At 42.2% G+C, this 18,086-nt stretch overlaps 3 protein-coding genes across 5 annotated transcripts in view; 1 reads left to right on the top strand and 2 right to left on the bottom strand.

Moving 5' to 3' along the window:
- Window positions 1-1,837, bottom strand: part of card11 (caspase recruitment domain family, member 11) — a 41,586-nt gene extending 39,749 nt beyond the window's left edge. For both annotated transcript variants that reach the window (XM_030058913.1, XM_030058914.1), the window contains exon 1: window positions 1,588-1,837. The gene's annotated coding sequence lies outside the window, so the exon portion shown is untranslated. The remainder of the gene's footprint in view (window positions 1-1,587) is intronic.
- A 1,070-nt stretch (window positions 1,838-2,907) lies between these two features.
- ap5z1 (adaptor related protein complex 5 subunit zeta 1) lies at window positions 2,908-13,218 on the top strand. 2 transcript variants are annotated; one of them, XM_030058782.1, is made up of 18 exons: window positions 2,908-3,016; window positions 3,734-3,871; window positions 4,736-4,919; window positions 5,178-5,328; window positions 5,515-5,627; window positions 6,142-6,316; window positions 6,744-6,797; window positions 7,891-8,031; window positions 8,663-8,700; window positions 9,418-9,580; window positions 10,066-10,244; window positions 10,462-10,604; window positions 10,774-10,892; window positions 11,288-11,415; window positions 11,610-11,707; window positions 11,893-12,025; window positions 12,200-12,414; window positions 12,741-13,218. In XM_030058782.1, exons 1-18 carry the CDS (start codon window positions 2,976-2,978, stop codon window positions 12,991-12,993), a joined length of 2,466 nt encoding a protein of 821 aa, XP_029914642.1. In that variant the 5' UTR covers window positions 2,908-2,975; the 3' UTR covers window positions 12,994-13,218. The 2 variants fall into 2 exon arrangements, with proteins under 2 accessions (XP_029914642.1, XP_029914643.1); XM_030058783.1 differs by lacking the exon at window positions 6,744-6,797.
- Window positions 13,219-13,835: 617 nt separating this feature from the next.
- mmd2a (monocyte to macrophage differentiation-associated 2a) overlaps window positions 13,836-18,086 on the bottom strand; it is an 11,872-nt gene continuing 7,621 nt past the window's right edge. The window contains exons 6-7 of the mRNA XM_030058829.1: window positions 17,932-18,001; window positions 13,836-16,410 (exon numbers count right to left, since the gene is read on the bottom strand). Coding sequence (XP_029914689.1) covers window positions 16,210-16,410; window positions 17,932-18,001 — 271 coding nt within the window. The 3' untranslated portion in view covers window positions 13,836-16,209. The remainder of the gene's footprint in view (window positions 16,411-17,931; window positions 18,002-18,086) is intronic.

Raw genomic sequence — 18,086 nt, 5'->3', positions numbered from 1 at the left:
TTAGCTGTTCTAAGGCATGCTGAGCGCAGTTTGCACAATATTAATGATTAGAAAAAGGAAGAAGAAATCCGGTTATTTTTAGAGGCCTAACAAATGTTCTGGAGGGTCATCTGTGCTGGTACAGAAGAACAAAAGTGTTTTAGCAAAAATCCCCAAACGCCGGTGTTTGTTCTATTCTGGTAAAAGAGTTTTTATAGAGGCCGATCAGGCCAACAAGAGTGCCTGAACCTCTTTTTCCTCTCGAGCCTTGTCTACTTCATGCACATTGGCTGCAAAGCGAGGCAACCACAGTTTTGTTATTCTTGTGCATAATTTAATATGGAAAACTTTTACAAGGGCGTGAAGGGGTGGTCCTTCCCTTTTCCCTTGAAATCGGTTTACGGGCAGAGAACTGCACAAAACACTCAGACAACACAGTTTCAGGGAGAAAATGACATTAGCAAGGCACGTATTCCACATGAACTGCATTTAAATGTGTGGTGATGAATAATCAGAATATCACAGCATCTGGAAATGAGCTGCTCGGGGCTAACGTTTGGTTGACTGTTATCAAGTCATTACAATTCCGTTATCATGCCATTACAATACCATTATATCTGTATCTATGTATCTATATGGCATCCCATCTCTCTCATCTCTCTCTCTCTCTCCTCTCCTCTCTCTCTCTCTCTCACTCTCTCTTTCACTGGATGCCATTGTCTCTGCACCTGGTATTGGCATCCAAAACATTTGATGATGCCAGATGATATGACCCGATGATAGGGGTTGGGCTATTGAATTACTCACAAGATTACTCAGAGGTTTTCATCTACCGAGCCAAGCCTGCCAAGATACTCATGCAACTTAACCCAAGATCTGCCGTTAAAAACAAACAACACTCAGTTGACCAAACAGGCATGTAAACAGCAGAGACATAAGGATAAGGATAAACCCACCTGAAGAGGTTTCTGTATTATTTGGTGAACTGACCCTTTTGGGCTTTATGGGATAAATTCAGAATAAAAAAAGAGGGTGACATGGTGCTCAGAGGGCAAGAAAACATCAAAAACAAACAAACAAACAAACAAAAAACAGGAGTAAGTGTACCTTGTAAATGACAAGACAAATAAACGGGTAACTTTTTGTTTTTGTTTGGATTCTACCCATTACAGGTTGTGTCCTTTGCAAGGTACTTTGGCTGCTTCCTTTTTTTTTTTTTTTTTTTTTTTTTTTTTTTAGAAAGTCATAAAGGAAATTTATAAATGTTTAAGTCTATTCACAATTAATTACGCCTTGAAATACAACTGATTTCTATTCAGATCTGTGGTTGATTTCCAAGTATCCCCCGACCTTTTTAATCAAAAGTGCATCACTTGTTCAGAGGCCATTTCCCCGATACAAGACATTTCTGATTCCGATTGAAGATTATGATCTGTATCACTTGTGAGGTGAAGATAGAGCAACGAGGTAACAATGCCTTCTCGTTTCTTCCACTCAGACTTGACGCACGTTTTAGCTACAATCCCGTTCGGCAGGTTTTCAGATTTAAAGCGATCAGCCCCTTTGCTTGGATGAAAAGGAAAATGAACTTGATGTACATTGCCCTACCTGAGATGCGGCTGCTTATTCTGACGAGTCGGGGGTGAGCCGGGCTCGGGCCGAGCTGCGCTGGTCCGCTTGTTTGCGTGTTTGTTTGCGTTTAATGATCCAAAGAAGCCGATTGTTTGTCTGAAACACGCACAGGGTCAAGTTGTCTCCATGATCCAAAAGAGGAAAAAAAACTTTCATTTAAAAGATGAAGTGTGCATGCGAGCTGTGGCCCCAACTCAATCCAACTCACATACACAGAGAGAGAGAGAGAGAGAGAGAGAGAGAGAGAGAGAGAGAGAGAGAGAGAGAGAGAGAGAGAGAGCGGAGGCGGACGGTGTGAGGAAGAATGGAAATAACAAGTGCACTGCAGCGGGGTGTGCCGAGACAGAGGAGGAGCGCAACTTCTGCAACCCCTGTAACCTCTGTCTGGCTTTCTCTCTCTCTCTCTCACTGTCACTGTGTGTGAGCTGAGCCTGCCCTGCCTGATGTAATATCCTACACTGCACCGGCCCTGCATCACCAAGCCTATAATATCCCTACACTACTCCCATAATATTCCAACAGGTGCTTAACCCTATAATAATTGTAGGCTGTTTTAACACGCTATGTGCGCTTACATTCCTATAATAATCTTATGAGGTAGCAGGCAACCGTGTTAAACTCAATATGATGTTTATAGTGGCTTTGTGGTTTTATTTATTTGTATAGGAACACTTACATGCCTATATAATATTTAATTTTGTCAAGCCTTTTGTGTTCTTAATGTAGCCTATCAGTTTATTTACAGTGACCTTATTCCAGTTAATGGTATTTCTTTACTGGTGATTATGGTCGGCTGTTACTGTTGGTTTACGTGCTGCATCATTTTGCACATGTGTGATATAGTTTTCTATTTGTGTAGTATATTTCTAACATTTTATTTGACATAGTGCACAGTTTTGTAGCATGAGTGAATCAACAGGAATGCATTTAAGAAACTTATTATGTGTTCTCTTCCGTCTCTCGTTTCTCAGTGGACATGTTATCTGCACCTGACACTTTCCATTTAGCCCACCTTGTCCTGCAGCCCGGAGGATCATTTGCATAGTAGCTAAATGACGTTTTTAGGCTGAGATAAACGTTTGGGGAATTAATTTAGAGGAAGTAGCCTCGATGTGGTGTAAGTTACACGAAGACTGTGTTAAAGTCACAGTTTATCCACTTGTTTTATCTGTCTATCGCTGGCTCCACTAAGGTTAACAGCTGCAAAGTGTCAGTTTCTGTCTACATGCAGCTCTGTTTTCCACTGTCCTCAAAATAAAAGCGGAACTAAACTTGCGGTCATGTGATTTCTGTCAGGACACCATTGGCGATTGTACTGTTTACTTCCCACTGGGACCAGAGGAGAGAGACTTTCCTCAAATAAAATGTATTCCCATGGTTCAGAGAGTTTGATTAAACAAGCCAGGTAAGAAAAACTGAATAAAAACTGTTTCTCGACCATGTTTAGTGCTTCTCCACTGCTGACATGCCGCTGCTTCACGGAGCTAGCCATTTGTTCAGATGGGTTAGCTAAGCTAGCTAGCTAGCCTCTTGAGCCAGGCGGCCCAGTTTCAGGAAACCAGCTCGCGTGAAGTGCAACAAGCTGCGGCTCGTGCACTGCGCAGCTCCGCTCAGTTTTTCCGTTTTGCTGAGAAACAATAAACAGTTTCTGCTTCTGAAAAGAAAACCGCGTTGTTTCCAGTTTGAGAGCTGGCATGGAAGGAGCTATAATATAATATAATATAATATAATATAATATAATATATAATACATAATTCAGTATCAAAACAATACTTAACCGTTCTCTTACCTTTAATTTCTAACATTTTTAATGAAACGGGATCAATTAGACCCCAGCAATTTAAGCCTACAGAAAACGAATTTAATAAAAATTGTTTCCCAAGTTTATGAGTCAGCTACCTTATGTATGTATGTTTGTATTATGTTAATCATGTATTTAAAAGTTAAACACTGAATGGAAGATAATAGAAGGGTTAAAAAACAGACAGACAAACAAAAACATCACGTTAGCTAACTCTCTGAAGATATCTGGGTTTCATCTAAATCTGCTGTCTTAAGTCTCTTCTTTGCTTCCATTTGCAGCTGCTCTGTTCACCTACATGTTGCCTGTGCTGTTTTTCAGGGAGATTCAAGAGTCGGAGCTCCAGAAGTTTTACAGCAGGCTGGTGAAGCAGCTGCATGGCAGGGAGTTCGGCCATGAGACCATCGACTCCCTGCAGAGGCTGCACCTCATCCTGTCTGCCACCAAGTACACCAGGACGTAAGACATGAACCCGGACCTCTGTTCCTTTAATACACCGTCAACACATCTGCTCATCCACACCTTCCCATCTTTATTACTTTATTGTGCAGCCTCTTTCTCGGTCCATGTGTTATTCTCCGCACTTGCACACACTCCTTCCTCCTCCACTCTCTCCTGTAGCGTTGCTCTTGGCGCCCAGTGCCTCCCCTGATCTGAAAAAAAGAGCCACAGTCTTAAGCTGATCCACTAACCTGGCCTCCCACCTGGTCTGTATTTTCAGCCTTTGATGTAGCAACATTTTATAACACTAGGTCTTAACGTTTTGATGTGTAATACAAGCCAAATCAAGAAAAACACCACTGGGCAGGACGTCGAGCGGGTGTTTATGTTTTGAATGGAGACAAGTGCCTAGATATTTTCTGTATAGTTCTGCAACTGCACAGGGTTCCCACAGGCCTTAAAACCTTGAAAGTTTGAGTTTTAAAAAGTCTTTGGATGCCTCTGAAAATGAATGGATGGCCTTCAAAGTGTGTGATGAAAATTGAAATAACACATCTACACTGACGTATCCCTCAGCTCTCCCACTGTATTTGCATCAGCATTTCACACCCAGAGGAAACCCTGTGACAAATGTTTGCTTTAATGCAGCAGGGGTTTGGAAATCATTTCACCACAGTTTCTTGGCTTGACAAGCTCATGAGATAAAAGTTAGTCCTCCATGATGTCTTAGGTTTATCCAATGTCAGGTCTTACTTCCAAAATGTACTAGCTGCAAGGCCTTGAATTTCACCGAACAAGACTTAGTCATTGACTTTGATATCCAAGTGGCTTTGGGAGGACTGTAAGCATGCTGAACTCCTCTGCCCTTGTGTCTCCTGTCAGGCTGCCTCCAGAGCTTCAGAAGAAGCTGTTGTCGCTGCTCCTGTCTTCTTCTGTGGAGCAGCTGCAGGCGCTGAGCTCCGCTGTGCTCAGGGAAACACTGCCCCTCTCGGGACAGGAGTTGAACTACAACCAGGATGCCAACAGCTCTCTGAACAGCCACACTGCTGCCCTACTGCTCTCACAGGTATAAGCATACCACGCATCCACATAGCTGTACATGGAAAGGATGAAATAAAGGCTATACAGTGTGTTTATATGACAATATGTTTTTAAATAATCTACTGTCTAATTTGCAGCTGAGTTGCTCTCAGTTGCATGTAGTAAAAAGCTTCCCATACACTTACATAAGGTCCATTATCCTTTATAAAACAAGGTTTAAGTTTTTAAGCTGATTTTAGTTTTTTTTTTTTTTCCTGTTCTTGTGTCTCTCTCTTCCCTGCAGACAGGCTCCCGGAGCGATCTGTCGTCTTTTTGCGCTCAGCTCCTTCGCAGCTTGGACAGCCGATCGCCCGAAGGACCGGCACACTCTGTCCTGCACACCCTGCCGATCCTCAACACCATCCTGTCGCACAGCCCCGACTGCCTCACTGAAGGTAACAGAAACACAGGGCGGGGTAAAGTTTCCACCAAATCTGGCATTACTTCAGTCATTTCCCAGCTGGTGTTTCAGTTCTGGAATTTTAAAAGGCAAAGCAAGTTCCTTGTGAAAGATTCTGCAGACACGACAATAGGTGTTGAGTCCTCATCTCACTCTTTCTCAAAATTTGGACTGGCTGCAGATCACGTGACCCTTGTGAGTAAGAAGCTTGTGGATTGGCTTCGTTATGCCAGCACCCAGCAGGGGGGTGGGACGTCCTCAGGAGGATTCTTCACAGGACCCAGGTCGCGGCAGGTAAATAACATATATGTGTGTTGAAAACTGGTCTGCAAAACACTCAAAGCTTTTCACAGTGTTCTTATGGTTATGTGAAATGCGGAATTTTTTTTTTGCTGTCTTGAAATGTTCATGTAGTCAAAGCCTGCTTGTAAAAATAGCCTATTTCTGTTTAGATTTTTAATTTGTGAAAAAACAAAGGGTTTTTTCCTCCACAAATTAAGTTTGAAAAACAGGCACATATATATTGTTTAGAAAGTATGAAAATGTAAAAAAAATATATGTTGATTAAAATTCATAATGGAGTGACTATTTACTACTTTGCACACCAAATACCAGCCTGTTGAGGACAGAATAATTTGTATCTTTGACTATTGCGTGTTTATTTGTTTTTTTTTGCACATATATTAAATTCTTCATCTTCTTTTGCCCTGCTGGTCACTTTCAAAGTAAAGACCTAACAGCCCAGTGTACCAGGGATAATCCGGGTGTCTCGGTGTGTGTTTGTGCTTGTCTGTGCATGCTGTTCCAGCCGGGGCCCATTGCCGAGCTGGACGGGACGGTGTCAGGGGATTTCTTCACAGTGCTGTGTGTTGGTCAGGGCTTCACCGAGGACCAGTGGATGAATGTCTACTCCTTCTCCATGCTGCGTCACTGGTTGCTCACCTACCACACTGTTTCCAATGGCAACACAACAGTAGACACTGGTATGAGCTCATGCCCGATGCTGATTATCTACTCTGTCCTTCCTCTGCCAGTGAGGGTCACTGCTTTCTGTGAGAACTACAAAGGCAAATGACAAAAACACAGTCTACTTGTGATCACTCAATATATGGGTAATTTTTTTTGTTTTGTTGTTTGGCTGGGAAATAATAATCCAGTTACTGGCGTTCAGTGACCAAATTTAATGAACTCGCCCACACCTCGCCTCACTAGGCCTTTGATTGTACACCAGAATATGTGCTCAGTCTCCTTTTCCTGGATTAATGAAGGTTATGAGAAAAATCAGTATGCAAAAAAATGAATGATTTTTCATCTTGAAAAAAAAATCAAAATTACAGTCATGAAGGCTGTATATCATTTATATAAAGCTTTCACCTCAGATGACCTGCTTTTTGCTCTCATCGTCTCCAGCAAACAGGCTGCAGCTCAGCCTGTCCCTCTCCCACTCCCACTCCCACTCTAATGGTAAGATATGTGAGTTTGTGTGTCTGCCCCTGTGTGTGTGTGTGTGTGTGTGTGTGTGTGTGTGTGTGTGTGTGAGTGAGAGAGAGAGGCACAGTGTGTATGTGAAACCATAAGAAAGCTCAATTCTGAAGTCTTCTGTTTCAGTCTGTGGCAGCAACAGTCAACTCATGACACTTGAAATAACCGACTCATAACCATGAATGGTCTGACAAAACATCTCAGCAGTAATCCTAATCTGTGACTCCTTTGCTATATGATCACTGGTGGTGTGCGCCTTTTGTCTTCCCACAAATCTTTTGACGATTAAATCAATACTAATCACGGTGATGAATCACTAATCAATTGCTTTAACAGTACCTACGTCTTCTGGCTGCTGATGTGTGCTCTAATAACTGTGATTTCATGATCTCTAACCTCTGACGGTGATTGGTTGCTTGCTGTATTCAGGCCTAACAAGGATCAGCTGTTATAGCACTCTTTTGGGCTGAACTGAACAGCATGGAGCTTTTTCTAAAATTTAATCTAAATATTATGTCTCCATCAGGAATTCTCTGACTGGTTCTATAAGGAACATATTGTGTCAAACGTCTGCTCCATCTTAAAGGTTTGAGCATAGGAAGCGGACTACTAGAGCTGTAGTTAATCTAAATGTCTCCCATCATGTATCTCTAATGCATATATTATCAGTGCTACAGCAGCTAGTGCCTGCTTTTTAAAATGTATTTATTTTAACCTGAAAGTCCAGAATTAAAATCAGTTGATTGCACACCATTCCTCGTGCCATCTGACTGATGTAATGAAGACAAATTTGGAATTGTTGCCATCAGCAGTGCAGCAAAGGTTCACTGTTGTCGGCTGTAAATCCAGACTTTGGTCACGGCTACAAGGTTGTCGGACCACAAGCCGCCTGAAGTCTCCGTGAAGTCCCAACTCGAGCCATCATTTCTCCTGCCTCTGGAAATCTGCAGCCTCCGGGCCTCAACAAGCAGGCAGAGGATACGTCATGGAGACTTTTATGATCGTTAAATTTCCGTTGCTTTGAAAAGGTTTTGAGTGGTCACGTCTAACTAACTGCTGACCCCCGGTGTTGCAGACGACCGGTCGGAGGTGGACGGCTCAGTGGTCTCCGTGGTCTCGGCTACTTCCTCCTCCAGCCGGCTGCTTCCTCCCAAGGAGCGTCTGAGAGAAAAGGCCTTCCAGTACTGCCAGCGGCTCATCGAACAGAGTGACCGCAGTGAGTGTGAATAATGAACATATTATTATTATTGTTATTATTATGATTATTGTTGTTGTTGTTATTATGATTATTATGTATGAGTGTGAGAGAGAATAATAATGAATATTTTCTCTCTGTTGTGAATCCATTCATCTATCTTTCGTCTTAGATATAGATATATATGTGTGTGGTGGTGTAGTTGCAAATGAGGATTTTGAATCAATACTTTACGTGGAACCGTGCAAAAAATCAATCCAGCCGAGTATTGTGATATTATTTTTTGCAGTGCTTTATTCCGTTGTCCGTTGTATCAAAATGTATTATTCATGCCCTTCATTTAAATTTTGTAGAAGTCACATGATATTATGATGTCAACATTTTAGTTCACTGTGTTAAATAAGCGCATTGTGAATTGTTTTGTGTCGGTTTGCCACCTAATTCATCATATATATACTCTATACTTCAGTAGTCTACCCAGGTGTTATGCAGTATATTGTATTTTACGCTCTACTTATACATTCTCAGTCAACTCTGATATCATGATCATATGGTGATACTCTGCCCTAATGTTGTCTGTCCCCTCTGTGCATGTACCATGTCTTGTGTAAGTATGAGCTGTAATGTGGTTATTCTCTCTTTTTGTTCTCAGAGGCACACAAAAGGACTGATACAGACTTGCAGAAAGCGGTGAGCCACTGTGGCAGTTCATCATCAGCACTGAAACATAGAGCACATGTTGACACACAGTGGAGTTTTGGTTGCCGGTTCAGTTACTTATGCCAACAGTGTGTGCCCTTCTTAACCTCATAATCACCAAATGAATGTGCACAACCTACAGCCAACTCTTGTATTGGAAATATACTGACATTAGCTAATGTGAAGGCAAAAATCCTTCCTGAAACACTTACAACATTTTTGGTGACAGTCCCTCGAATCACTGTTGTATCACCACTTTTCACCTCCATTTGACAACTTTTCACCTCCATTTGACAACCACACAGGAAAAAATCCATGTTAGAAAAGGCAAAGATGCCAGTTTTTTGACTGATGGAGGCCTTGACAGACTCGAAAGCAATGCAGCCACAAGACAAGTTGCGTTTTGAGTCAAGGGCACTCACTTTTTCTCATCTGGAAAAAAAAAAAAAAGTTGCACTTGAAAGACATTCTCAGTTTCCGGGGGTTTAAAGGCATCCTTGGAAATGTATGAAGTCACTGCCATAACTAAAGTAAAAGCAGATGAGCCAGTACATGAGACAATACATCATCACAAAATAAATCCTGAGCATCACAGATTGATTAATATACAAATCTAAGTGCATGTGAGGGCGGACCATTCATTTTACATATGTGCATATTGTAAAATAGTTGCCATTGACCTTGTTGTCTCCTCTGTCTCTGTGTCAGTGTCTGGTGGAGGCGGTATGCATCCTCGACTCTGTGTGTGTCGAAGACGCCTCTCTGGTCTTCAAAGCGTTCCCGTGTGTCAAGGGCCTCTATGGGCGGCTCAGCTCCGATCTGTCCTTCGCCAGGGTCCTGCTGCCCATCGCACAGTTCTACCTCAACCACGGTGTGTATCTGCATGGGAGTGTGCTGTGAATGCACGTACACACTGTTTGGTCTTCACGAGTCGGGATGTCAAGATACCAACATTTTGGTTGTTGATAGCAATAAGTGAAATTCTACAACTCTTGATGAGTGATTAAAAAAAAAAAAACAGAGAATCCATTCAGCACACACTCCTTTATTTATAGACTTTGTACAACAGCCGGTTTTAAGTATCTAAACATGCACATTACAGTAAGAACACTGAGTGCAACAGCCCTCAAATGAAAAACAAAGCAGCAACAAAATACTCATTTCATATCAGAAGAACTGTATGTAATGTCCTGCTGTAACAATCAATATAATGAGGGATACTGTTAAATTGTGGTTGACATTTAACAGTTCACATAAACAACTTAGTTCCTTCAGCTGCACATGCAGAAAGCCTTTAAAAGGTGGGAAATCAGCCGCTACATCTGTACGTTACCTGTTTTCCCTGCTTCTGTCTAGGTGAGATGGCGGCCGTGGACTGTGAGTGCGTGTGGAAGTTGGTGTTTGGCCGTTTCCCCGCCGAGCTCTTCAGCGACGCCTTCCTGGCCCACGAGCTGCTGCGCTTCCTCCGACTGAACCTGGCGACCCTGCAGCTCCGCGTTCCCCAGTACACACGCTCCTTCCCTAATCTCCTCAAGGTGAGATCTAGACAACACACAGGACCCGTTTGCTGCACAATTCTCATATATGCACAGTTGAGTCATTTATTTTGTGCAAATTTTTAGTTTTCTGTGACATGCACATTCAGATCTCTTATAAACGTCAGTGTCTCTTTCTGTGCAATAAGTGGATAGGACTTAATGTAGTTTTAATTCTGTTTGAAGCTATTCAATCTGTCTGTCTCTCCATCTGTAGTTCTTAGCGTGGGACAGCCCAGCGGTGGTAGACGACTTTGTGGATCTGCTGCCCTCTCTGGTGACAGCCGGAACTGCGGTGGAGCTGCTCCACTCCCTGCTGGACCTGCCCTGTCTCTCTGCTACACTTGTCTTGCAGCTCAGGTGCAACAAGCTACAACAAAACCCATATTTTTTACAGATTACAAATGGTACTCTTCCAGACTGTATTACAAAGAAATAGCGAAAGTGCCAGGATGACTGGGAATATATTCACTTTTCCATGGCTTTCTTTGTGTTTGTGTGTGTGCTTGGATGTATTGATGTGCCACAGGTCAACATATTTCCCCATCGCTGAGCCGGGGGGCCGCGGTTTGCTGTCATTAGAGGCATTTCGAAGCCCCACCTACCGAGGGCTTTTCCTCTTCCTGCTCCGAGGGGAAGCAGGCTCAGGTATTATTTATTTTACATGAAAAGACGGTGCTTTAAAAAAAAAATTGGTGTCTATCGATCATAATAAATAATATAAAACAAATTGGGTCAAAGCCACCGGACTGCAGTTATGTTCCAAACGGCCAAAAAAATGTAATTGTGTGTTTCTACTCTAAATGCACTAATAAATCATTAATGAATCATTAGCAGTTTATTATCATACTAATTAAATATGATCCACTGGCCAAATGCTAGTATATGTTGACCATGGACACTAAGTTTGTTTTTACTGCATATTTTTTATTCCTCAAACTTTTGTTATTATTATTTGGTGAATGTTGGACCTTCTCTGTGGATATGTAGCCCATGAAATCATCATTGCATTTTTTTTTCTTCATTTCTTGCTTCCTCCTCAGGTGACACCATTGACAGACTGAGCACACTCCACCAGCTGCTAGCCGAGGCCTCTGATTGGCCGAGAGTCATTCAGTGCGCCCAGACCGTCCCTGTGCTGTTGCACATTTATTTCAACACTGTCGTCACGGTGATGAGATTAGACATCCTTTACAGAGTCATTGGAAATGTAGCGAAATAATTGTGTTTTGCTTGTGTTTTTTCTTCGTCCCAGAAAGTGTACAGAAAGCTCCTTCAGTGATTATAAGTGTTTCAAAGGTTATTTGACAGTGTTGACGCCGTAGTTTCAGTACATTTTATATAAAGTGTGTGTCTGTCCTCTAGGTGGCTGATGAGAAGCTTCTAGCTCACCTGATCTCAGTGCTGCTGGAGAGGAGCAGCCTGCTACTCAACATCCCTAAATATGTCAAGGAGATACACAGGTACACACACACACACACACACACACACACACACACACACACACACAGCAAAGAAAAAGTCATTCTCCTGTGACTTTGAGAAGTTGATCATCTCTTTCTGCCTCCGTTTTACCCTAACCTTCCTGCCTCTTCATCTCTCACTCTCATCCTTCTGTCTCTCTCTCTCTCTCTCTCTCTCTCTGCAGAGTGTTCAGCTGCCACCTGCTGAGGTTGTGCAAGCTCCGCCCCTCTCTGGTGGTGGACCAATCTCACGAGCTGCTGGAGTTCGCTGGAACCACAGCCAATGTCTACAGCAAAGAAGAAATCTTCACACATGTGGTATGGAAACTTTGTGTGTGTGTGTGTGTGTGTGTGTGTGAGTAAATGAGACAGAACAGAGGCTCATGTTGACTTGTGTGTGCTTTGGACCTGGTGCACAACTGTTGCTCATATCTCTTTTCCATATTTTTCCCATGAGATATTGAAATAATATTTAGCTCGTGGGGTTTTCAGGTGTGGGTGCTCGGGGAGTACCTGTCCGTCTCCTGTGACTCTCGCTGCTCCGTGGCGCTCATCACTTCCTGCTTCGAGGCGTTGGAGGCGGTGCTGTTTGAGGTCACGTCGTCTGCTCCGCCCTCCGGAGAGGCTCGCCCCGCCCCCAGGGTCATCACCTCTCTTATGAGCGCGCTTGCTAAGCTGGCGTCACGCTCACATGACCTCATACCCAGGTGACTGTTGTTGACGTTTACATACCACTATTTAATCTGTGCCTTGTATATCCCCTCACGCATGTAAAACACGTGTTGTAACTTAAAGTATTAATCTGTGAGATGTTTTGATTTTTATTTCTGGGCAACATCTAAACATTCAGTAGTGTGGTGCTCCTCTCAGAGCTTCCCACTCTGTTTGACTGGACTGGAGTGTCCAGTATTGTCATGTAATTTTTTTTTCTTGCTCAAAAATATCTAAATCCACTTGTGTATATGACATCAGTATTCATGTTGTTGGTCTTATCTTCATATTTTGGTCTTATCTTGCCCTGTGTGTGTTTCAGGGTGTCCCTGTTCCTGTCCAAGCTACGGACCGTGACAAGAGGCGGGTCAGTGCCCTGGTGCTCCAATGAGGAGGACCTTGTTGCCATAGTAACACGAGGGGAGGAACTGTGGTCACTGCTGAAGGCTCCCAGTGTGGCTCAGAGTGTCCTGACACCGCCTCCCCATGTCAACACCCCTCAGTGGCACAGAGACACCAACGTGGCCATGCCGCTGCGACTGCGAGCCCTCACCAGCCTCACACACGCAAACTGAGACAGATACACACACACACACAACCACGATACACCTTCCCTGCTTTTTCACACATAAAAACTCAAACATCATCCTTATGCACTGGCACTTGAACATGCATCTGTAAAATGCAATGGGAGATTCCTCATGTAATGGATCAAAACAAATAATGAAGTGACTATTGAATCATGTCCGATCTTTTGCACCGTGTTTTGTAAATAAATGAAGTTATTTGATTAAATCTGACATGGTCGTGCATGCTTTGGACTCAAAAAAGGCAAGAACAAATGTAAAACAAAGATGTATATCGGCAAAAGGTGTCAATCTATGGAATAATTTAGAAATAGAAATGAAACTATGTAATACGCTTAATAGCTTTAAAAAGCTATTTAAAAATAATATTATTAGTAAATATAAAACAGAATTATGAACACAAGTGTACTTATGGACTGCCTAGGGACCCTTTGCATAATTACGCATGTTTCTGTTTTTGTGTCTTTCATTTACTTAACTTCATTATTTAAGTGAGCTGGCAAAATCTTAGTAATGTACTTAGTAATGTAAGAAGGATAAGAATGTAAGAAGGATAGAATGTAAGAAGGATAGAATGTAAGAAGGATAGGCAAAATAAGCTAAGGCTTCAGCCTATTCCTTTTCGGTCAGTGTTTATTTGTATATATTATATATTTGGTTTGGTTTTCCACTGAAATGAAATGAAATATTATTTATTGTTTAAATATTTGTGCATAAGTATTTGTTTATTCATAGGTATATTTGATTTCTGCCGCTTGAAAATGACCAAAATAAACATTCATTCATTCATTCAAAAAAACCAAAACAAAACACAACACAGACGCCTCAGGGTCATAGGGTGTCTCTCCTTTAATTCAGTGATTTCTCTGAAATATAATTTTACAAAATAGAACCTCTGATACAAATCATTCACTTCCTGAGTGAGTTCTCTGTTTGCTGACAGTAGAAACAGTTTAGCTAGAGGGAAGGGAAAGCCAGCCTGAAAGTCTAATCTATTAAATACAGTGCTTCGAGAAATATAAAGATTATAACTCTTTGAAATGCAAAAAAATAATAATTTTGAATTGTGCTATATAAAGTACAGTCCTCCTGTGCTAATTTTCACATCTGTGGAGGATGTACACATTAATGCTCTGATGGAAAAGTGCTCTAGGAGAAGAGTGCATTACCACAACTAGACAATTGGCAATCATAGTCCTTGACTAAAAAAATAAGCAGATATCATCTTAACAAAATATTTAGTGTAAGGCTAGACTCAGTACTTCGCTGGGCATCCCTTATGAGTTGAACGTTAGTCTAGAATATTGTTAAAATCATCAGTTTTACAGTAGATCGGTCGTAATGATACATCAGACTTTTCGCCTTTCAAATCCTTTTGAATTGAGAAATTTTTTTTTTCATAGATTCATTACAATCATAAATCACAACAGAATCACAACCAGGCCCTGTTTTAAAATGACCTGTTATCTTCAATTAGAAGTTAATGCCTTTTGCCTTGCCCAAAAAGGGCTCGGCCTGTTCGTCTTTTTACTTCGCTGCAGTCTGGAGACTTCACACGACGGCGTCTGTCTCCCAGGTGTCACATACAGTCTATAGTCTCTCTACTGGCCACAAATACAGTCAAAGTCAAACACAACCTGAGCAAGAGGTATGCCTGTGTGTAACATTACTGGCAGCAAAGATGCAGTACTCTGAGCCTTCAAGGTTCAGTTAATCCCACATGAATGTACAATATCCTGGCAGAGTAGTGACAGATAATAATCTCCAAAATACACCATGAGCTTTTGTTATCTGGGCAAAGTTAACAGGCAGCAGTGCCAACTCTGCTCTGTGTGTGCACAAAAATGAACAAGAGTGAGACAAAATCAAAGTAGAGTTCTTCCGATACCGATACCAATACTGGAAATGCCTCCGATACAGCTTACAATCCTGGATGGATAATTAATTATTAAACTTCAGACTTAATTTTTGTGCGCAGTTAACGCTTTTTTTTTTATCCTATTGTGCCCGTGTTCGCTTGAATTGCTGATGTGCGTTTGTGTTTTTCTGGGCGAGTTCACCCACTGCAAGTCAACAACCTACACATCTGACACACGAGAAACACAACACTGTAAAAGATGTTGGAGCTAGGGGTTACCATAGCGATCAATACACAAGTTCAGGTATCGGAATTGGTATCAGGAAGGAAAAATGGGATTGGAACATGTCTAAATCAAAGTAATGGTTACTCTGAGTGTTGCAGTTTCAACGTACAGTAGGGCTTAGCACCATAGTGAAGGAATGCGTGTACGGCAAGAGTAGGCACCTCCTGGTTCAAATAGTAACACATTAGGAAGTATTATAACAAGTCACCCTTAGTTTTAATTGGCTTGGAGTACCAGTAGGGTGGAGTTTACCACCTGAGGATAATTTATAAAGTTGTCAGTGATGGAAAAGTAGGCCAAGACATCATTCATCTCTATGCCTCACTTTCCTGTTGTTATGCAAATATCCTGGAACATCATGCATTGCCTTTTCTGGCACACCTCGATGAAGGGTAGAACTCACAAGAATTAAATCCCAGAAATATACTTGATAACTCATTCATGAGATACAAATGAATCTATCAATTCAATTGTACTTTTATCACTCTTTTTTCATCATTTATCTGTTATTTTTATCATTTAATTTTTTTTATGTGTTCTTCCCTTCATAAGCTGCACCCATCTGATACTAGATAGTATGGACCCAGGCGAGTTACAGGGTTTAAAGTCCATTCTCTTATGTCTCCATCAGCTGTCCGTCTGTTTGGCCAGTCAGGCCGGTTTGGCTGGTATATGTTATTGATAACAACCTGGCAGGATTAGAACTGTGTTTCTGCAAGTCTTTAATCTGTTACAAGGTGTCTAGCCAGTCCGCATTACTTAGCAAACTGGAAGTGGTTAGAGTTGGATAGTTGGATCTCTGGCTGGATGTCAACTTAACGAGCAGTTTGTCACACGGTTAACTGTGTTTAATCGAAGGCCAGTAAGTCAGATACCTGGAATTTTGTGCAGGTGTTTGATCCGTTTCCTTCCATCCATAGCTGTCAGTCCTGTGCGCAGAGTAGGATTAGCTATGGTCAAAACACAGTGATCAGTCTTCTTGAGGTGTTGGCAAGTGATCTCATTCTCCTTGGTCATTCACTTGGTGCGGAGCCAGGTGAGCTCAGGCGAGGGCGGCGAGTCACCTCGACGTCTGCAGCAGAGGCCCGGGCAGGTACAAGTACCTCCAGATGGCGTAATAATGAATGCCTGCTCCAATTGCGACGAAAAGGTGCCAGATGGCGTGGGCGAAAGGGACGAGGCCATCACTCTTGAAGAAGACCACGCCCACCACGTAAAACACACCTCCCGTCGCCAGCTCACACACGCCTGCACGGTCCACCTGGAACACAGACAGGGACGAGCCGCAATGGTAAATACCAAAGTGTCCCGTTTCAGAGATAGAGTAAACAGCTGTCAGGGGAAAACCCAACACAGGCTCAAACCAGCCAAGTCAATGTTATTCATGGAGTACTTTTAAAGGGACGCTTCACCCAAAATGATCTATTTTGTCATTTTGCCCGGTCTTTGATGGAAAGTGATGTCACCACCCATAGAGAACAACAGGTGGTGACATCACCTGCTACAAAAACAACAGGCACCCTACTTTTCACCATTAGAGGTCAGGCTTCACAAAGATTTGGGCTTGAGGTTTAGTTACTCTTTAATAGGCTGTGTTGGCAGAACCAGTGCTTCACAGGAATGACAAGAGATCACTGGAGCACACAGTCATAAGTGGCCTTTATTTAAAGGTTTAAATTAAAAATGACTAGCATCTTCATCTGAGTCCCGGCAGACAATGGGAGTGGCATGTATTTATCACCTCTTAATCCACATACCTGGGGGCAGTGCAATCAATTCAGTTCCTATGTGCATGAGTAGGTATTATTTAGGTATTATGAGGTGATAAATAGATGTTACTCCCATTGTCGACCAGGACTATGATGAAGATGCCAGTTCTGTTGAGACTTTAGTAACTCTTGATTTGCACCTATACTGTAAATAAAGTCTATTCATGGCCATGTGCTCCAGTGAACTATTTTGTTCCTAATTATCTATTTTGAATACTCATCTTGAGCAGTCTTGAGGGTATGTCATTTTTTTTTTTAATTAAATGCCTCACAGAGAACAAAAAACAGTAGTAATTCACTGTCAGTAACTGAGTCCTGGCCAATGAGCAAGCTGGAGGTGGGTCTTCAGGTCAGTGATGCACAATTGTAGAGCATTTTCCGGAAACAGTTTATTTGACAATTTCTTTGTGTAATTACGTTGGGTTGGGACATAGTAAACATACAAATGGAGACTTGAGATGAGGAATATGTTACACAAACAGCTTAAGAATTTAAAAAAACACAATTTTCATATCATTTATGCTTCTATAAAAGTCACCAATCAACTACATGCAAACAGAAATGGGCCAGCCACAGCTTTTGGGACTCACTGTGAGGCATGTGATTAACACTCATTTTGGCCAGACATTCATAACTACTCTGGGTGAGTCCATGAAATATTTCACAAACTTCACAAACAGAGAGAGAGAGAGAGCACCAGGCAATACCAGAGCAGTCACCAGGAGAGGTCAGAGACTGACACGGTGCAGCTGAGGGTTATTGTACTGAAGGTTTTCTGTGCTGACTAAATGAGTGTGGAGTTTGGACTTAAATACTGAGACAGTGTCTGATTCCCTGACAATAGCAGGAAGCCTGGTCCTGTGGAGGGGCGCCCTGCAGGAGAGGGCTTCACCCCTGGCTTTCTTTTATTTGTTTTTTTTCTCTCAAACATGTGCAATGTGCAATGGCAAGGCCTAAAGGAAAGGACTGAGGCACGTCTGTGACTGAACAACCTTGTGATCAGCTCTTCTTACCATGGACAAGATGACCAAAGCTGGAACAGCTCCCATGGCCACGTATCCTAGCAGCTCTACCAGCTTGTACCTGCAGGATGTAAAACCATCATCATCAAAATGATTGTACTGTCAATTTTATACATCCAGGCTGATTGTTTTTTTCCCCCGTACCA

The sequence above is a fragment of the Myripristis murdjan genome, chromosome 8, assembly GCF_902150065.1.
Source record: "Myripristis murdjan chromosome 8, fMyrMur1.1, whole genome shotgun sequence".
Taxonomy (NCBI): Eukaryota; Metazoa; Chordata; class Actinopteri; order Holocentriformes; family Holocentridae; genus Myripristis; species Myripristis murdjan.
Note: the sequence above shows the minus strand (reverse complement) of the source record. Positions and strands in the feature narration are given on the sequence as shown.

What these genes read in the sequence shown, in the direction of transcription:
- ap5z1 (XM_030058782.1), top strand. Translation starts at nt 2,976, where the DNA reads ATGTATTCCCATGGTTCAGAGAGTTTGATTAAACAAGCCAG. An exon ending in ATACAGACTTGCAGAAAGCG is followed by an intron (nt 8,701 to 9,417) that starts GTGAGCCACTGT and finishes TCTCTGTGTCAG; the next exon opens with TGTCTGGTGGAGGCGGTATG. An exon ending in ACACTTGTCTTGCAGCTCAG is followed by an intron (nt 10,605 to 10,773) that starts GTGCAACAAGCT and finishes GATGTGCCACAG; the next exon opens with GTCAACATATTTCCCCATCG.